At 40.6% G+C, this 18,131-nt stretch overlaps 1 protein-coding gene across 1 annotated transcript; it reads left to right on the forward strand.

Annotated features, from left to right (window-relative positions):
* The first annotated feature begins 11,282 nt into the window (after positions 1-11,282).
* Positions 11,283-16,470, forward strand: LRRC30 (leucine rich repeat containing 30). The gene is made up of 2 exons (XM_068671588.1): positions 11,283-15,774; positions 16,237-16,470. Exon 1 carries the CDS (start codon positions 11,648-11,650, stop codon positions 12,542-12,544), a length of 897 nt encoding a protein of 298 aa, XP_068527689.1. The 5' UTR covers positions 11,283-11,647; the 3' UTR covers positions 12,545-15,774; positions 16,237-16,470.
* Positions 16,471-18,131: the final 1,661 nt, after the last annotated feature.

Raw genomic sequence — 18,131 nt, forward strand, 5'->3', positions numbered from 1 at the left:
CATTTTTATTATTATTATTATTCAAAGCATTTATTTGAAAACTAATAAAGCATGTAAGCATTATAGTAATAGCTTAAATTCATTTATGAGATTTATTGGGGGAGAGTTTGGGCTGACAGAAATAACATGTCTAACAAGCAGATTATTGTCCTTCCCAGATGACTGATCCAGGAAAACATCAGTGATTATCAATATTAAAAGACAACAACACCACATCCAGTGTTTTCCAGCTTATACATGTCCATACTTGTACACATCATTTTGCTAATAAGAAAAAAAATAATTGCACCTGAGTCTTTCTGTATGAGACCTGGCTGGCACATAGCCCTTTCAAGTGCCTTCTTCAGCAGCAAGATTGCAACAGATGCCCTGGAGAAAGGCCAGCAAACCTTCAGATTGGCAGGTCCTTAGGCTGTCCTCCATCTGATAGATTCTTAATCCTCAGCAGCTATAGCCTGGCTCAGTCCCTATAGCACTGGCTAGTGAAATCCTCCTAGAAACTCTATGTAAGTCTGTGTGAGCCTCTACCCAATTCCCCCCCCCCCCCCTTTTTTTTGCAGCTTCTACCTTTGTGTTTCTCTCTTCCCGTGCTTCTTACAGTGTTCACCATGTACAACAGTTTTGAAATGCAAACGAAAACTTTTCCCTGTATAAGTGCTGATTCAGAATTACTGTTGCTCCTGGGATGATGTAATTTATGGGATAATGATGCAGCTTTCTGTTGCTCACATTCACCTCTTCCCTCTTATTTTGGAAGTGGCCTTGTTCAGCACAAACATTCGTACAACTCAGATGAGAGGGCATATCCTTGACTTATCATCATCGGTGATTTTTTCACTTGACAGGATGAAAAATGCATACACCTATTTACTCTGATGGTTCCCTTATCACCGTGGGCCTTCCTGAGGCTAAGTCTGCTCAATCATTCAATTTTGATTCTGGAAGCAATGTTAAGGCCATTAGCTGGGTCCACATAAGGATGCTCTTATAAATCTTGACATGCTTATTAATCATAAATTCGGTAGACATTCTGCTCCACTCTTCCTATTGTCTGCTTATGCTTCATATATGATGTAAAATGTGGCTTTGGGGGGAAGGTGTTGTATTTTTAGATCAGTATTTGTGCCAGATAGCAGGTAATGCTTGGTATTTGTATATTAGGGTTTCTATCCAAGGAAGAACAGTTAGCTCTTCTCTGCTGGTATTACACATAGTTTGTTCCACAGCAAGACATTGAAAAAGTTCAGTTAGAGAAGTTCAAGAGCAGGTGTCTGCAGATGAATGTTCACTTTGCCTTCTTTTGTCACCTTACATTACCAAATATTACTCCAGCATTATGACACTGTCACTGAAGGGGCAGGAAAAACAGAAGGCTAAGAAATATTTTTCTTGCTGGCCCATTCCACCAGTGCCTTTTAAAGCAAAGCTGCTAAAATCTGTTGTCCTGAAATGTGACCTGTCTAAACCCATCGAGCACTGGTGGTTTCCAAGCTGATAGTTAACTGAGGTCACAAAGACCGTGCATGTATACTCATTTTTGGATTGCTAAGTTGACTTAATTAAGACATTTGTAATGCATTGTACGTTCAGTCTGAGCTCATGAAATGGCTCTGCAAAGTTCATTAACCTTGGAAAACCTGAATCCTCTTGTGAAAAATGCAGAACTTCCAGAGTGGATGCGAGAGGGAAACAGACTGTAACCCTCTGCCAGCATCTGCCAGTATGTTGCTCTGAGCCCCCAGCCTAAGCTGTGTCTGCACCCAGCCCTGGCTGCAAATAAGATTTCTTATCACTTGGAAAACAACCGAGTACAACTCTGTTATAATTGCATTTTCCTTTGATTGCCTACATTTGTTCAAATTCAATAAACTAAAAGTGAAATGCAGTGAGGCAGAAAACGTGTAGATCAGCACCAAAGATAATGTGAATGCAGTGGCCTGTGAACTGAAGCTCCTGAATTTTGCACATGTGGGGGAGTTGAAGACAGAGGGTCAGATTTAAGACCATTGCGTGGGAAGAGACAATACAGGTCACTAGGTCCAGTCTCCACATATCACAGGCAACTATACCACATAATGCCTTTCATCAGTTTATGGAGCTCTGCTTGTACAAAATATTCATGAAAAAAGCACAGTCTTGCACTTCTGTTTCAAATGCTGTGCAAATACTGCTTGTGATCATCTTTGGTCCAGAAAAATAAAATTAAAAATAAAATACTCCAATTCTTTCCCCAGATCCCTCCAGCCCAACCTTTTGTTTTAATTTCATTCTTAAATTTCCATGTTGTCATTTGCATTCCTTTCAAGCCACACACTATTTTCCACCTTCTCAAAAAAAAAAAAAATCTCAAAAAAAAAAAATCTCACCTTGTTGTTAGCTGACCTGGTCACACATCAGAGCATCGGTGCTCACCGTGCCCTCACCTCTATGGCTGTTTAACATGCTCTTCTTCCACCTCTGGTGGAATCATTATCTACAATATCCCATCTTCCTACAGTCCAATAAATGCTGAAACCCTGTGGTTGTACACCACAATTAATCTTTTGTGATGTTCGGATACAGAACAGACTCATGTTTGATTCTCTTTATTGGGAAGTTGCTCATTAGAGGCTGTAAAATAAGAGAGATGACCATTATGGGTGGGCCTTTCTTCTTCCTTCTTTTTTCTTTTTTCTTTTGCCTGTACTTGAGCTTGAAGATCTTATTTGCCCTTTGATTTGCTCCGTTTTATAACTTTTAAGGTCATTTTTTATGCAAGTTGCTTTTCATGTGCTTTTTTTCACCTACTGGGCTATATCTTCTGTCTCCAGGCTGTGCTCTCTATGGTGCCCTTAGCTCCCCTTAAGTGCAGCTTGACTCAGATCTCACCAGTCTTTGTCTGACCATACAGTGACCCATATTATTTCATAGGATTTCAAATATCACTGTCATACTCATAATACCAAGATGCATTGCTTTACTGATTGCTTTAGAAGTTTTATTTGTTCATTAAAGCCCTTTGAAGCTAAGCATTCAATATGTTTCCTTAAGTTAGAGCTCAGAAATTTAAAAGTCAAGCTATTAATTGTCAGTATTGAGTCTTCAAATGTCTAGAGGGATGCCTGCCCTTTCATTTGATAATGTCTCTGATAAATCCCAAACTGAGACACTGGTATGTGTTTTAGGGAGTTTTAATTAGATTCTGTTTTATCATCTATCAGGCATATGAAGGTAAATGCAGAGTTTCTTCTTATATCAGTAAAATTTGTGTAAGAGTCATGGATCTGGGATTAAGGCTCCACAGCGGCTTTGATTAAATTATTTCCTAAGTTCTTTTTTGCATTCATTATTGTAATGGACTCAGATGGAACTACCAAAACCCCTTCACACTGGGTCACATTGATTTACAGTACTGATTTGCCAGATTTCATGAGGACTAAGATAAAAAGGGCTTGTGCTTTCAACTGGAGAAGAATGCATTCATTTTAAACACAAAATCAGTCATGAAAAACTGGATTCTCTGGTGTCTGATTTTATTTCTCAAATAACTTTACAACTTACATCTGGATTTGCCCTTTAAGGTTTTATGATACAGCATTTTCAAATACACTTAAGTGATTAGAGGAAAAAAAAAAAAAGGTGGGGGGGATATTGGCACGGCAGCAATGAACTTTGCAATGCATAACATTCAGACTCCTGGCCTTTACTGTGGCATGCAGAACCCTGTGGAGCCAGAACACATACACATTGACATTAACAATGCCTGGAGATAATTACTTATTTTAAAAACAGTCTATCAAAATCAGCATATCGGCAGATTGAGCAGGGAAAGTCTGTAAGACTCTTACTAGATAATGTTAAATTAATGGTGTAGCTTAAATCCCATCTCTCTCTAATTATAGGCATTATACTTAGAACCCCATGGAAATGTTTCTTTGGGACCCACAGGTTTGTCTCTGCCTTTTATTTCAAGAGCAGAGCATAGATTTTCAAATGCCAAAAAGTAGGTAACTACAGTGACCTGTCAAATGTAAAATACTTAAACAGTCTCTGTTGGAGGGACTGGGAGTTCTGCCAGCAGACCACAGAGTCATGCTTATTTTTGGACTCTCTTTGCACCCACGGATGTTCAAGAAAACCCTGCAAACTTGAGTAACAGCTTTAGGAGAGGTGGCGAGAGTACCTCTCCCCAGAGTGATGTGTATCCCCTGGTTGCCACATGCCTCATAGAGCTGGAAGTTGTACATCAAAGGCAGCCAAACTGAATCTGCTCCAGGCACTGAAAGAAGCCCGGGAGAAATCACAGTCCAAAAGAAAGGCAGTAACAAAAACCGGAATGTATCGATGCACTTTGCATGAAGGCTGAACTAGTAGATATGTGATGGACATTTACATGATCAGAATCCAGATAGACGTCTTCTTAGGTCAGATTAGATATAGGCAAGGAGAATTCAGGCCCTCCTACTTTTAAAGAGCTGCTGTTTTATTTCTTGTGCTGTATTCAAAATGTAAAACAATGCCCATCAAGAGCTGTATGAAAAACCTGTGGCAGGGGTTATGTGGCAATAGTTACATTAGAAGCTACTTCATCCAGTCTGAAAAATCAGTTCCAACTTTCCTTTCAGTGTGATGGCATTAACTCATCAGTTATGAAAGCCACTGACCACAAGAAGTACCACTTGTCTATATTGCTAACAGGCACGTATAGGTTATTACATGGGTGTTTATGAATGTAGATGTGAATGTTCATAAATGTAGTGATGAATAATAGAACAGTGAGTGGTTTATGTGACTTCAAATATGCTGATAAGTAGGGTCAAGTTTATCACATTGGCCATAAAAAGAGTGGAAGGTTGACACACAGAAGCTGCGTACAGGTTACTCAGGGCAGGACGGTTTTGGTGTCCTTCTGCAGTGTGGTGGTGGGCCCTAGCTCATGTCCATGTTCTGAACTTTCCTTTCCCTGCAGTGGAGTGGGCACGCACTTATGGCAAGTGTACCCATTGATTCCTGGTGCTGTCTGGGACAGCACTTGTGGGCACAGGACAAGTCAGAGCACTTGTCGGGTGACAGAACCGCACAGGAGCATGGGCTGCCTCTGTGCAATTGGCTTGTACAGACATAGCCAGACAGACTAGCTATTTGGCTTGTGTACACATGGGGAAACTGTGGCAGATGTGGGAGCTGGCCAACCAGTCGTTTATGCATTTTCTGCAATTTCAAAATATTACTGCAGAAGTAATTTCAGTAAGTTTGCAGAAAAGAAAGAAAACTTCCTCTAATTCCATGGAATGTGAGATTTGCTGTTGGCAACTGACTAGCAGGAGGAATTGTGCCTGTCATTTCTAGTCTACACACACAAACAAACAAATTTTCTCTCTTTTTATTTCATACCATGGATAGTTTGAGTTTGTCTTCTGTCAGAAGGTCTTCAGAAAGAGTTTGTCTGTCTGCCAAAGCTCTTGTTAAATGAGCCCCTGTGAAGAGTCATTCACCTCTAGATCCAGTTCTTCATGGGTCAGATGATCCAGCATCTCCGCATGGGATTTTAATAAAGCATTCCCGGAAAGCTCCATGGACACACAAGTGTTAAAGGCTGCTTACAACACCATAATAAAAAACAAATTAACAGAAAATCTGAAACTGCTTTAAGAATTGTTCTTGCCTTGTGTAATATCTCATAAATCTCAAATTACCTTTGAAATTTGGCTTCCTATTTCAGAATAGCTACAAGATCAACAAAGCACTACAAAATAGTGAAAACTTACAAAATTTGCTTTCTTGTTCCTAAGACCAGAGGTTATCTTTGACAGTTTGCTTGGCAATGAAACTTATAAAAATCTTCCTTTAGAGGAAAGGGACAGCACAAAGAAAACGGTTCAGTAGCTGCAGTTGTATTGGTAATGAATATTTCTCCCACATGACTGTTGCTTTCTGCTGAACTGGAAACAAATGAACTTTTTTTAGACAAAGCATCCTTCTTGTCACAGAAAGGGTTATGTAGTTTCTGCAGTCTCATTTAACGGAGTGTTTATTATAACACTGAGATAATGAATGTAAATGAAAATTTCTTCAGAAAGAGCGTGGGTTGAACTTCCCATAATTTTAGAAAAGGCTGTGCTTAAAGATTTAACCTATTCCTTGTTATATTAATATATTTTTAGTAAATTAATACATTTCAGTAAACTGAGCCAGAGGAACTGTATAAGATTTTGAATCCACAGAGAACATGAAATTTGTTTCAAAATCAATTACAAAGATATAGGTATATGCTGATGAAATTATAGATATCAATTGTATGTTCACCAATGCAAAAGACAATGACAGAATTTGTTTTTGCAAGAAAGCATGGATTATCAAAATTTCAAATTCATTGTGTCAAGATGCCTATTGTTTCATTAAAAGTCTGATGCTATTGGATGTTTTGTTAAAAGCTCAAGTCCTATGGAAAGAAATTATGTGATGATGTCAACTTTTATTTCATTTAAAAACGATGTACTTGTCCAACCCACCACTGGCTGCAGAGAAAAGCTTGAAAATGTTTCCCAAACATATTCTAGAGATTCCAAATCCGAAGGCAAATAAAAAAAGCCAGTAGATAATAGACTTTAAAATTCCATGTCTTTGTGAACTTGTCTTGCAGTTTTTTCAGGGCTGACAATCCTGCTTCCTTCATAAAAATTCTAATCATTTGCATTGTCAAAGAACTTCAAAAATATAGCTTGTCATTTTTGTCAATTTACCATTTTTTTATCATTGTTAGTCATGTAGCTTCTTTTATTATATTGGTTAGGCTGTACAGTTGTTCAGCAAGATTTGGGACATTTTTTTCTCCCTTTCACACTAAAGTTTTTGTTAAATCCATGAAACAATTATCAATTACACTGCACCATGCAAATCCCAAATCCCACCAATTTGTGTCCCCCCCAATACCTTCAAACCTGCACCTATTAAATTCATTTCTACTTTCTGAGAGGCTTTATTGACACAGCCTGTTGATGTGTTTTGCTGGCCAGGATATCTAAGAAAGGACCAAACAGCTCAATCTGCACTCAGAGCACAGAGCAGCAGGCAGAAGTGATGCTGTCAGGACTGCCAGTGAGGAGGGGTGCTAGATGACCACCAGGTCTTGTTCAGGTGAAAAGACATTCAGAGAATTTGGAGAATGTAGCCAACACTTGCAAACTGAATTTTGCCTTAGATGGTTTTCTTTCTTGTCCAGGGTGGCTTTTCTGGTAGCTATGTTCACCAGAGCATGGCTGCCAAAAGACAAGATGAATGAAATATGAATGAAATTTGACTTAGTTCTTCATTCTTTTGACAAGAACAGGATCTTGATATTTCCCCAAAATGTCTTTTCAGAAGATATAACAACTTTTTTTTTTTTTTTTCTCCCAAATGCTGGTCTAAAAATCCACAGCAACTCAAAGAAAAGAGAACTGAAAAGTGAACAAAAAAGAGTCCAGGACTATTTTATTCACAGATTTAGTTCCTGCAATGTCCAGATGAGGCCACTGTGGTTTTATTCTCCTGATTGCAAGAAAGGAATTTAACTTGGTTACCTCAGAGTTTCCCCATCTCCACAACTGAAAGTGTGCTCTAGCGAGCCTGTTTTTCTGTTGGAGAACAAAGGAAAGGAAATGGCTATTTTCCCCAAACACACACACACTGGTTACAATACCCGCAAAGGCAGGAAGAGAGCTGGACAATGGAAGCTGCAGATGTGGAGGTATTTTTTCAAATCCCCTCAGCTGCTGCTGCCTCGCAGGCAGCAGAGATAGGGCAATGGAAGAGCAGAAACTGCTGCTAGACAAGCACAGCAAGCATTTCTGTTTTATAGAGGATCTGGTGAAGCTTTCCAGTAACAGCCAGCCCCAGCCTGTACCGAGCTGTAGCAGAAGCTGAGTTTCCAATAGACCGTGGTGCAAAACCAGGAAAGGGTAGTGAGCGCTTTGGCTGAGTCAGGCTGTCAGGAAATCTGGATTTCTGCGGTGAGAGGCTGGGCCAGCCCCTGCCAAGCCCCCAGGCAGTGAATGCTAGTGCACAGTGGAGAGTGAGACAAGGACGATGCTCTCATCCAAAAATATCTGGCCAGACATGAGGGGGACTGTGGTTACGGGGCGGCTGTGCAAGAGAGCAGCAGGTTGTTCCTTCCAGCCCTATGATCACAAGAAGAGAAATGTGTAACTTCGTGCAATCCCCCCTTTTATGGGCCTTCTTTTCTTCCTTTTGCCTTTGCCACTACAGAAAGGAATTGCTGGTTCAGATCTGAAAATTAGCACGTTCCTAACAGCAGTCAGGCAGAAAGCCCTGAGCCAGGGTTTGTGAGGGACTCTTGTCTTTGCATGTCCCCTCACTTGGGCTGCAGGGCCATGTTTTAGCCTTAGCTGCCCACCGCATCGTGCAAGGCCTGAGTGTGGCTTGCGGCTGGGCTTCCTCTCTGTCCCTGATGGCAGGGCCACCCCCGCCACTTCAGGCAGTAATGTGAACTGGACAATGATTAACATGAGCATTGAGTCAGAGTTGTGGCTGTGATGGGATGTAATATAGTGTTTGTTTGTAAACTGACAAATTGGCAGAGGGAACTTGTGAGGGAGGGATATGTGGCTGTCAGTCAGGCTGCCAGCCTGCCCTGACCAAACAGCAACAACTGGCCTCTGTCCTTTGCAGGCTCATCCAGGGAATGTAATATTTCACCTCCCACCTCTGAAAGGACCGGCAGTTTTTAGGCTGTTCTAAATTTTCATGCTTTAAGTGTGAGGCTGGCTCGTCTCACCACCACCTCATGCTTCTCACCACGGCCCTGGCTGCTCTCCTGTTGCAGGACCCCATTCTCCAGACACATGGAGATGCTCCTGCTCTCCCCTCTCCTCCCAGTTAGGCGCAGTGCTAAGGGGGGCCCAAAACTGAGCAGGGACTGAGAGGTGGTTGGCAGTAAGAAGGGCCTCTGGGTACTGACTCCAAAGAAGTTGCCAGAAGGCTGTAACTCCCAGTGGCAGCTCTTTGCAGAGTCCTACAGTGTTGGAACTGTTATGTGATTTTAAGGTGAGGATCTCTGAGATGAGGTGGTGGGGAATGCATCCATTACCAGATCTTACAGGAAGAGGCAATGTCTTCTTCATCATGAGGCACAGAATCATAGAATCACAGAGTGGTTTGGGTTGGAAGGGACCTTAAAGATCACCTGGTTCTAGCCCCCCTGCCACAGGCAGGGACACCTCCCACCAGAACAGGTTGCCCATAGCCCCATCCAGCCTGGCCTTGAACACCTTCAGGGATGGGGTATCCACAGCTTCTCTGGGCAACCTATTCCAGTTCCTCACCACCTTCATAGTAAAGAATTTCTTCCTTATATCTAATCTAAAATTACCGTCTTTTACTTTAAAGCCATTAACCCTTGTCCTATCACTACATTCCCTGACAGAGTCCCTCCCTGTTTTCCTGTAGACCCCCTTTAGGTACTAGAAGGCTACTACATGTATAAGGTCTCCCTGGAGCCTTCTCTTCCCCAGGCTGAACAACCCCAACTCATTCAGCCTGTCTTTGTAGGAGTGGTGCTCCAGTCCCTTGATCATCCTCATGGCCCAACTCTTGACTTGCTCTACTAGGCCCATGTCCTTCTTGTGCTGGGGGCCCCAGAGCTGAACGCAGTACTCCAGGTGGGGTAGAGTAGAGCAGAGTAGAGAGGGAGAATCAGCCCTCTCACCCTGCTGGCCATGCTGCTTTTGATGCAGCCCAGGAAATGTTTGGCTCATGTTGAGCTTCTCATCTGCCAACACCTCCAGGTCCTCCTCAGGGCTGCTCCCAATCCATTCTCCACCCAACTTGTATTTGTGCTGGGAAATGAATTGCCTTGGCCCACATGCAGGACCTTGCACTTGGCCTTGTTGAACCTCATGAGGCTCACACAGGCCCACCTCTCAAGCCTGTCCAGCTCCTCATGGATGGCATCCCTTCCCTCCAGTGTGTTGACCACACCATGCAACTTGGTGTCATCAGCAAAACTGCTGAAGGTACATTCAATCCCATTGTCCATGTCACTGACAAAGATGTTAAACAGTGGTGGTCCCAACAGTGACCCCTGAGGAACACCACTCATCTCCACTTGGACATTGATCCATTGATCACAACTCTTTCAGTGAGACCATCCAGCCAATTTCTTAACCACTTTGTTGTCCTTCCATCAGATCCATGTCTCTCCAATTTAGATACAAGGCTATCATGGGGGACAGTGTCAAATGCACAAGTCCAGGTAGATGATGTCAGCTTCTTTTCCCCTATCCACCAATGCTGTAACACCGTTATAGATGCCACCAGATTTGTCAGGCATGATCTGCCCTTACTGAAGCCATGTTGGGTCCACCAGAGAAGAAAACTATGGGAAGGCATGTCCTATTTACTGCACTTTTCATTTAAACATTTCTGTTTAAATAGTGCCTGAAGTCTTTGGATATCCTTTCGAGTTTAAACTCACTGCATATTTCTGTAGCAATAGAATTTCCTCTCATCAGCATCACTGGCTTCAGCTGTTGTCGGGTATTATTATTATACCTTGCTGCTTCCTTCCTCTCCCATCAGTCTTCCTATTCTGGAGTTAAATGTCATATATAGTTTGAGCTATTTGACTGCTAGGCCCCCTGTACCCCAGGATATCCCAGAAAGACAGGAAAGTTCATTGTGAAAAAAGGGGACATCAAGTGGCTGCATTTTCTGCAGCACAGAAGAAACAGAGACCCAAAACCTCAATGATAGATCCGAAGTAGCACAGGACATTTAGGACAGAGTAATTTGGGCAGAACTGTGCAATGTGACTGCTCACACTCAGCAACGTGGGTAGTGAGCAATCATCCAAGTGGGCGCAGATACCACTGGAAAATGTCACTGTTGTAGTGAAGGTGGTGCCCTTTCTGCAAAGAAAGAGGCCTGTCCCCACTTCAAAGGTAATATAAAAACTTAAACATTTTTTACAATAATTAACTTTTTTTTTTTTTTTTTTTTTTTTTAACTAAAGAGGAAAAAAAAGGGGGGGGGGTGGGAGGGGACTTGCAGGAAGATTCTTTACCAGCGTTTTTGCATCATACAAAGTTTTCTGGTGGCTTGATAATTATTTCAGTGAAATGAGGAGAATCAAAATTAAAACTAATTTGAAAATGGCCTTTAATCTGAATTGAATTGATGTCTTGTTTGTTTGTTTGTTTTCTCCTATAGCTTACTTGTTTATTTTTTTGAAGTCACTCTTGTTAACTGTCCTGCAGCCATGGTATGTACCAGATAGCCAAGAAAGCTGACATGGGGAAGTTATATACAGCATCCTTGTGACCTTTTTGGAGTGAAGATACATATCTGTCCAATAAAGCCCAGGCCAAATGACAGTGACAGCTGCCTCGTGGCATTCAGTTTGAATTGAACAGGTTTGCTCACAAGTCTGGAGCAAGTATTTCATTACAGACTGTGCACCAAGAACAACATAAGCACCCAAAAGTGAAACTTTCCCTCAGCAGCTATGGAAACTACCCTGGTGGACTGAGATGCACTTCACAGGCTCCTCCTTATCTCCTTGCTTTGACTTTCCTGCAAGCTGTCAACCTCTGGTGGCATTTGCATGTTGGTGTAGTACTTGCACGGGAAGAAAACCTCGCTTGATTTATCAGGAGCAATCCAAGGTGTTATGGGAACCGAGCACTCAAAAAGCGAGAGGCGAAGAAGAATGTTTTTTCTGAGGAAAGGTCCAAAGTTGCCTGCATGGGAAGATGCTCTTCTCGCAGGGAAAGACCCCAAGTCATTGCTGAAACGGGGATTGCGTTATGTCAGCTTGAGCCTTATAATGAAAGGGATGACCAGTGCTCCTGACTTCTTGTGGGGACTGCCTGAGGTGCAGAAACTGAACCTCTCACGCAACCAGCTGGTGGTAATTCCTCCTTCACTGGGAAAACTGGACCGGCTCGTAGTGCTCAACTTAGGTGGCAACTGCCTCAAGTGTCTGCCGAAGGAGATCGGGCTGCTGAGGAACCTGAAGGTCTTGTTTGTTAATATGAACTGCCTGACAGAAGTTCCAGCAGAGCTCAGCTTGTGCAGAAAGCTGGAAGTTTTGAGCCTCTCGCACAACTGCATCTCACAACTACCTTCAAGCTTCACCGACCTGACAAATTTAAAGAAACTGAATCTCAGTAACAATCACTTCGTGCAGATTCCCCTCTGCATTTTTGCACTGAGGAGCCTAGACTTCTTGCACCTGGGGTCCAACAGGCTTGAAAGCATTGCAGAGAGTGTTCAGTATCTAGCCAATTTGCAAATCTTTATAGTAGAGAATAATAACATACGCACTCTGCCGCGGTCTCTCTGCTTCATCATGGCTCTGGAGCTACTAAATGTAGATTACAATTCCATACAGACTCTTCCAGATGACCTCTACCTGCTGCGCAGGCTGCCCCGCATTGCGTGGAACCCAATGGACAAAGGCCTCCACGTCTCCCACAACCCCCTGTCCCGACCCCTGCCTGAGCTCGTGGAGGGGGGACTGGATGTTCTCTTCAACTACCTCAGGGAGAAAAAGGAGCACCACTGACTTTCTGCTGAGCTTGGGATTAAGCCTGTCATCACAACTCAGTCACGCCAGAGCACTTTCCTCAGCAGTCACTTCCACTTCCTAATACTTGGATTTCCAAGACTATGGATGGCTTTAGTAATGGTTGGAAGAAAGCAAGTAAAGTATGATGGTCTGTTTAAATGTGTGAAGAGTAAGATTTTCTAAAACTACCCACCCCTGTAACCTTCAATGTTGGAGTGCTTGTTTTTGGGGGGGGACAAAAAAAAGAAAAAAAAAAAAAAGAAATGCGATAAAATGTTTGCTCTTCATTTGACAGGAACAAATTAAGGCAGACTTCTAGGAGTTCAGAAACGTATATTTGCTAGCTATCATGTTGGAGGAATATTAATACAAATTGGATTTACTATACGTGATTACAGTTGCACTTTAACTCCTGCTCAGTTCTTCATGTGCAGATGCCACTACATAAACAAACACTGCTTATCTAAGTGAATCTCAAGGAAAATGTTTAATTCACTTTCAGCAGTGAGTATATCCTGAGCTATATTAGCCCACGGACAGTGTATTACCTGCCAGTTTAATATTATTTGTTGTTTACCCTGCAGCTGTGAGCTGGCCACTATAAATTACAGGTGAAGATGGTCGGCAGTGTGGCAATTCCCCAGTTCTCTGGAAGAAGACCCCAGCCTTTCCCAGAGCATGTAGTCCCTTGCCTGAAACACACAGCCTTTTGCACAGAGCCTACTGGGGTGCCAGTAGAAGTGCATCAGGACCATCAAGAAGCAGCATCTACACCAGAAGTGAAAGTGGGTCCTTATTCCCTCAAACAAAGGCTGCCAGATGAAGTTGCTCATTGCTGGATGAACTGCACTGCTTTCCTTTTTGTGCTTCCCTGCATTTGGAGTCACGGAGTAATTTGACTCAGGAGGCCGTAGGTCTCCTAAAGGTGAAACATTTCTTTCAAGAAAAGCAGCAGCAAACCAGTCATCAGCTTAAGTAAGAGCTTCAAAAACAAATACTTATTTCTGTGATTTTCAGTAGCAGCCAGTAGCATAGAAGTCAGCTCGTATGTGATTTCTCATATTGATCTTCTGTGTATGTCCTTCATCAAAGTTTTATCTAGTAATAAAGACGCAGTATGAAAGAGCTGTTAACAATTTATGCAACTTGATTTTTTTCTCACAACTCTGTTGAATCAACTCTGTTGAAATCAGTTGAGATAAATGCTTCTAATGGCAGCATAAAAGAGGAATGAGCCTGTAATTCTTGAACTAATTAAGAATATTCAAAGCCACTTTTAAAGTACTTCCTATTGTATGTCTCAGGAATCAATGTTTACTTTCTGAAATGTAATTGGCTCAGAATTATGGAAGACTGTGGAAGATTGATCCTGCTTCTAGTGAGGCTAATGGACAGCTGCTGTCTGAGGGAAAAACTCTTCCGTCAGCAGTGGTAGAAGTAGTCTGATAAGAGCAGACAATTATGTAATTCATAGACACATGCAAGTAAATGCAGCACCTTTGGGCATGCTAACGTTATCAGTGCAGTGCTGAACGCAGCCACGAAGAATCTGTGCTCACAGACTCTTCCTCTCTGGGGCTGCTCACTGATATTTTGTTATGTTGGATTGTTTTGTGTATCATTTTTTATCTTAATAGAGAATTTCGGTGTTGTGCCCAGGAACTGCGGTTTCCAAGTGTGCTGTCAAGGACAAATCTTATGTTTCTAGCAAAAGAGAAACCCTTTTGAAGGACACTTTTGCTCAAGCATAAGACAAACAAACAAACAAACAAAATAAACAACAAAACACAGTTATTTTGTGAGTTTTTCATTTAATATATGTTTCAGATGTTTTTTATCTAGCTTTGCATGCATTTATTCCACCCATGCAATAGGATTTGTAGCAAGTTCCAAGATTTTTAATGCACAATACATCGAATAAATTAATATGTGATTCAATTAGCGACAAGAAATAACCCTGCAATTATTTATAGAAATACCAACAGATAATTCTTGGAGGGGATTAGGCACAGATTATTAACTTTTCTAAATGCTCATTTCATATCCCTAAGTCCTGCATTCACGTAAACACTGTAGTCCCTCAGTAGCTCTTTGCAGGAAAATTAAATTCCTATGACATTAATCACCTGAAAAGACTTTCCACATATCAGTATCCAGGATTATATGACACCAGATAGCCTCCAGTGTGTTCTGACTAGAAGAGGTATGCACAGTAATTTACATGGAAGATGTGAGCCTGGACTGTGTGTGTTCATTAGGACACCACTACCAAGGGTGAGCAGCAGTGCATGATTCAAGAAAATGGTCTCCCGACAGGGGATTAAAAGGCAAATTTGACAGAATCAAATGCATCTGGAAAAGCAGTTATAATATGAAGTGCAATAGCAATAATTTAAAATTCAATTATTCAATTGAATAATAATAACCTTTTACTCAAGCTAATAAACCTTTGCAAGCATACGAAACACATAAAAGTCTCTGCCTTTTTAAACAGAATAATAAAATTCATTGAATAAATGGTACTTTAATGTATAATTCAGATTTTAGCACTAAAAAGATAATTTCTACTGAACTGCTTAATCTTTCTTTCATTTCTGAATTAAGCCCCTTATAAATAGGTTTCTTAGAGATAGAGAAAATGATTTCACATGAGTAAAGGTGCAGTTCTGAATTCTTACTATAAATAGAAAAGACTGTATATCACTGTTAATGTATAGAAATATGCATAGGAGGCAAATAAACGTGTTTGCATCTGAGAGGGTGCAAGAGGCACAGGAGGGAGGCGGAAAGCCTGATGTCATACACTGGCTCTGGTTGTGAGTAGGGCATTAGCAAAGAGTTAGTGGATCTCAGCCTTGCCATCTGACACCAGTTGTACAGAGCGTGAGGAAAAAAAGGTGCTGAAATGCTGCAGGGGCTACAGTCATATCTCATATTATATGAAACCTATCATTTCTATGTGTATATTAAATGATATGATTTTGACTTAAAATCTGTCAGAGAACTATGTGCTGAACAGTGCACTTGTTTCCAGCACTCACTGAAGTTTCCTCACCATAGGTCTGACAGCAGTATAACTTTTGATGCATTTATTTTTCTCGTTGTTATTGGCAGTGGTGGTTTTCAAAGGAATGGAAAAAGCAGGATCCACTCATGGAAAAGGATGCTCTCATGGCAGCCTGACTTTTCGACAGCTGCTGCTCAGAGAAGCTCTCAAAGAGCTAAAGGTTAGAAAAATCCTTGGTATGGATGAAATAAAGGGCAAAGCAAGTAGAAAGAGCATAACCAGGAACCAAATATTTGGAAAAAGTATAATATGCAATGGGGCTATATAATTTGGTCCCCAGCTATCATCAAATATATTGATGGTACATTTGGTGAGGAGAACAGCTTCTGTTTTTATTTTATTTTAAATTATTATTTTATCATTTTATCATTTTATTTTTAATATTTTATTTTATTTTAAGTATGTTTTTATTTTAAATTAAAAAAAAAGCTGCATTCTGTGAAAAGTTTAAGCCTAGTAAATATGCAAGATTTTTGAAAACTGGAAGGTTTCAGAATCTTGGTCTAACACAAAAGTTTTGGCTTCAAAATTTGACTGAAATTATAAAAAATTAACTTGAAATGTTGCTATAGTATCCCTCTGCAAGTTAAAGCTGAAATGTGTTATACTTACTGCTTTACAGTTACTGGCCAAACCTGCCACATTGACAAACTCGTTCATGCTGCTTGTGACTAGTGACCTCCCAAAACACATTGCAAGGTCTCAGCAACCCCATGAGGCACCACCAGGCATGTAGACTAACCAGCAACACCAGCCTGTTATGCCAGCAAAGCAACAAGAGCCTACGGAGACCAATTTCCAAGATGCACTGGAGTGGCATTTCAAAACAGAACCTTTCAGATTCCAGCTAAAGGCTCTAGAAATTCAGATTAAAGATTCTGTGACTATTATTTTGGATGAAAGATATTTTTTTTTTCTTCTGAATATATTTTTATTTGTTTTTATCAAAATTCCTCATTTATTGTAAAAAACAACAACAACAAAACAAAACAAAACAAAACAAAAAACTAGAGCTGTTTCTCAGCATTTTTATTATAAGAACATATGTTTTGGAGTTTAGACATTTTAGGATACGAATGAATTGCTTTCTTGTTATTACACTGTAACTTCACTAAACCATATTTTTTAGTTATTTTTGGTTAATATTTTAAAAACTTTGCAATCATTGTTTTACTGGATAAGGATGCATCTAAAAATAATACATCGATCCTGGAGAGCTGAACACATTCTTTACTTTGCTAGTCCAGCACATAACTTGAAAAAACATATCAACATAATAATTTTCACAAGTAGAAAAATCATTCACAGTCCAGCTTATTCCCTTAACCAAATAAAAACGAAAAGGAGCCTCATAGGTCATCAGGCTTTCCAGTATAACCACATGAAAGAGAAACAAAGAAATCAAAGGGAATAAACTGATCATCTAATCAGTACAAATTCACTGAATTCCAAGGGTAAATTTCCTGCAGAGCCTTCAGACAGCAGATCTTCAGTAATTCAGGCAGATTTTCACACCTCCTTGCAGGGTTACATTAAATATAGTTAACACAAATAAAAATAAATATATGAAATTATATATATACAATAATTTGTAAAATATTAAGGAAATATGCACATTATTATGTAATGTATGCTTCTGCAATCCACATGTGTGAGAGCTGAAGTCCTGAAACAGTTACAGCCAAAGGAAAACTTACATTGACTGTAAAAGTGCCTGCACTTATATAAGAATACATACATTTACCATTCTATATGCAGCAGAAACAAGATTTGAAAACTCAATAGATGTTTAAATGCCTATGCGGCTTTAGATATATTGGGACAGGGATACACTTTAATACTCACACGTGGAGTAAGCCTGAATATCCTTTTATAAAATTGCATAATCCTTCCTCTGTACAAGTAAAAGGCAGAATAATAATTATAAAAGATGAAAAAAAGAGACACTGAAACGTCTCTGCTTTAGAAATGTATTAGGTTATCTGAACACCCTGAATATCCCAAGAGGAAATCAAATTCATATAAAGATTTTTTTAAAGTGGAAATTACATAAGAAATGTTTTTTCTCCCTCCCAGCTATCCAGAGGAAAGTAGAGTACTGACGTTATTAGTTTTAAATTCTTCTTTTATTTTCCCCCCACCACTGATTTCATACATTTATCTCTCTTGCAGCCAACCAGCCTTCAAAAGCCATCCCTTAACACCATCTCCTGCAGCACTCAGCCCAGCAGTACCAGCAGGGTCCCACACTGCTAAGGCCACTGACCACAGCAGATGACTGCAGGGTCTGGTGACAAAGCCTGAAATTTATACTCCAATGTATGTGGAGTCATGTCATGCATGGCTAAAAAGGTAGTTTCCAGTGAAGCAGGAAGTGTAACAACAGATTTAGAAAAGGTCACTGCAAATTATACTGCTGCATAAGGGGAGCTTACCCAGGCAGACTGGAAAGAAGACCAAAGGGCAGAGCTCTACATTCTCCTATGGCTCAGAGGAGTTTCAGATACCATACATTTA

Source organism: Anas acuta, chromosome 2, assembly GCF_963932015.1.
Source record: "Anas acuta chromosome 2, bAnaAcu1.1, whole genome shotgun sequence".
NCBI lineage: Eukaryota > Metazoa > Chordata > Aves > Anseriformes > Anatidae > Anas > Anas acuta.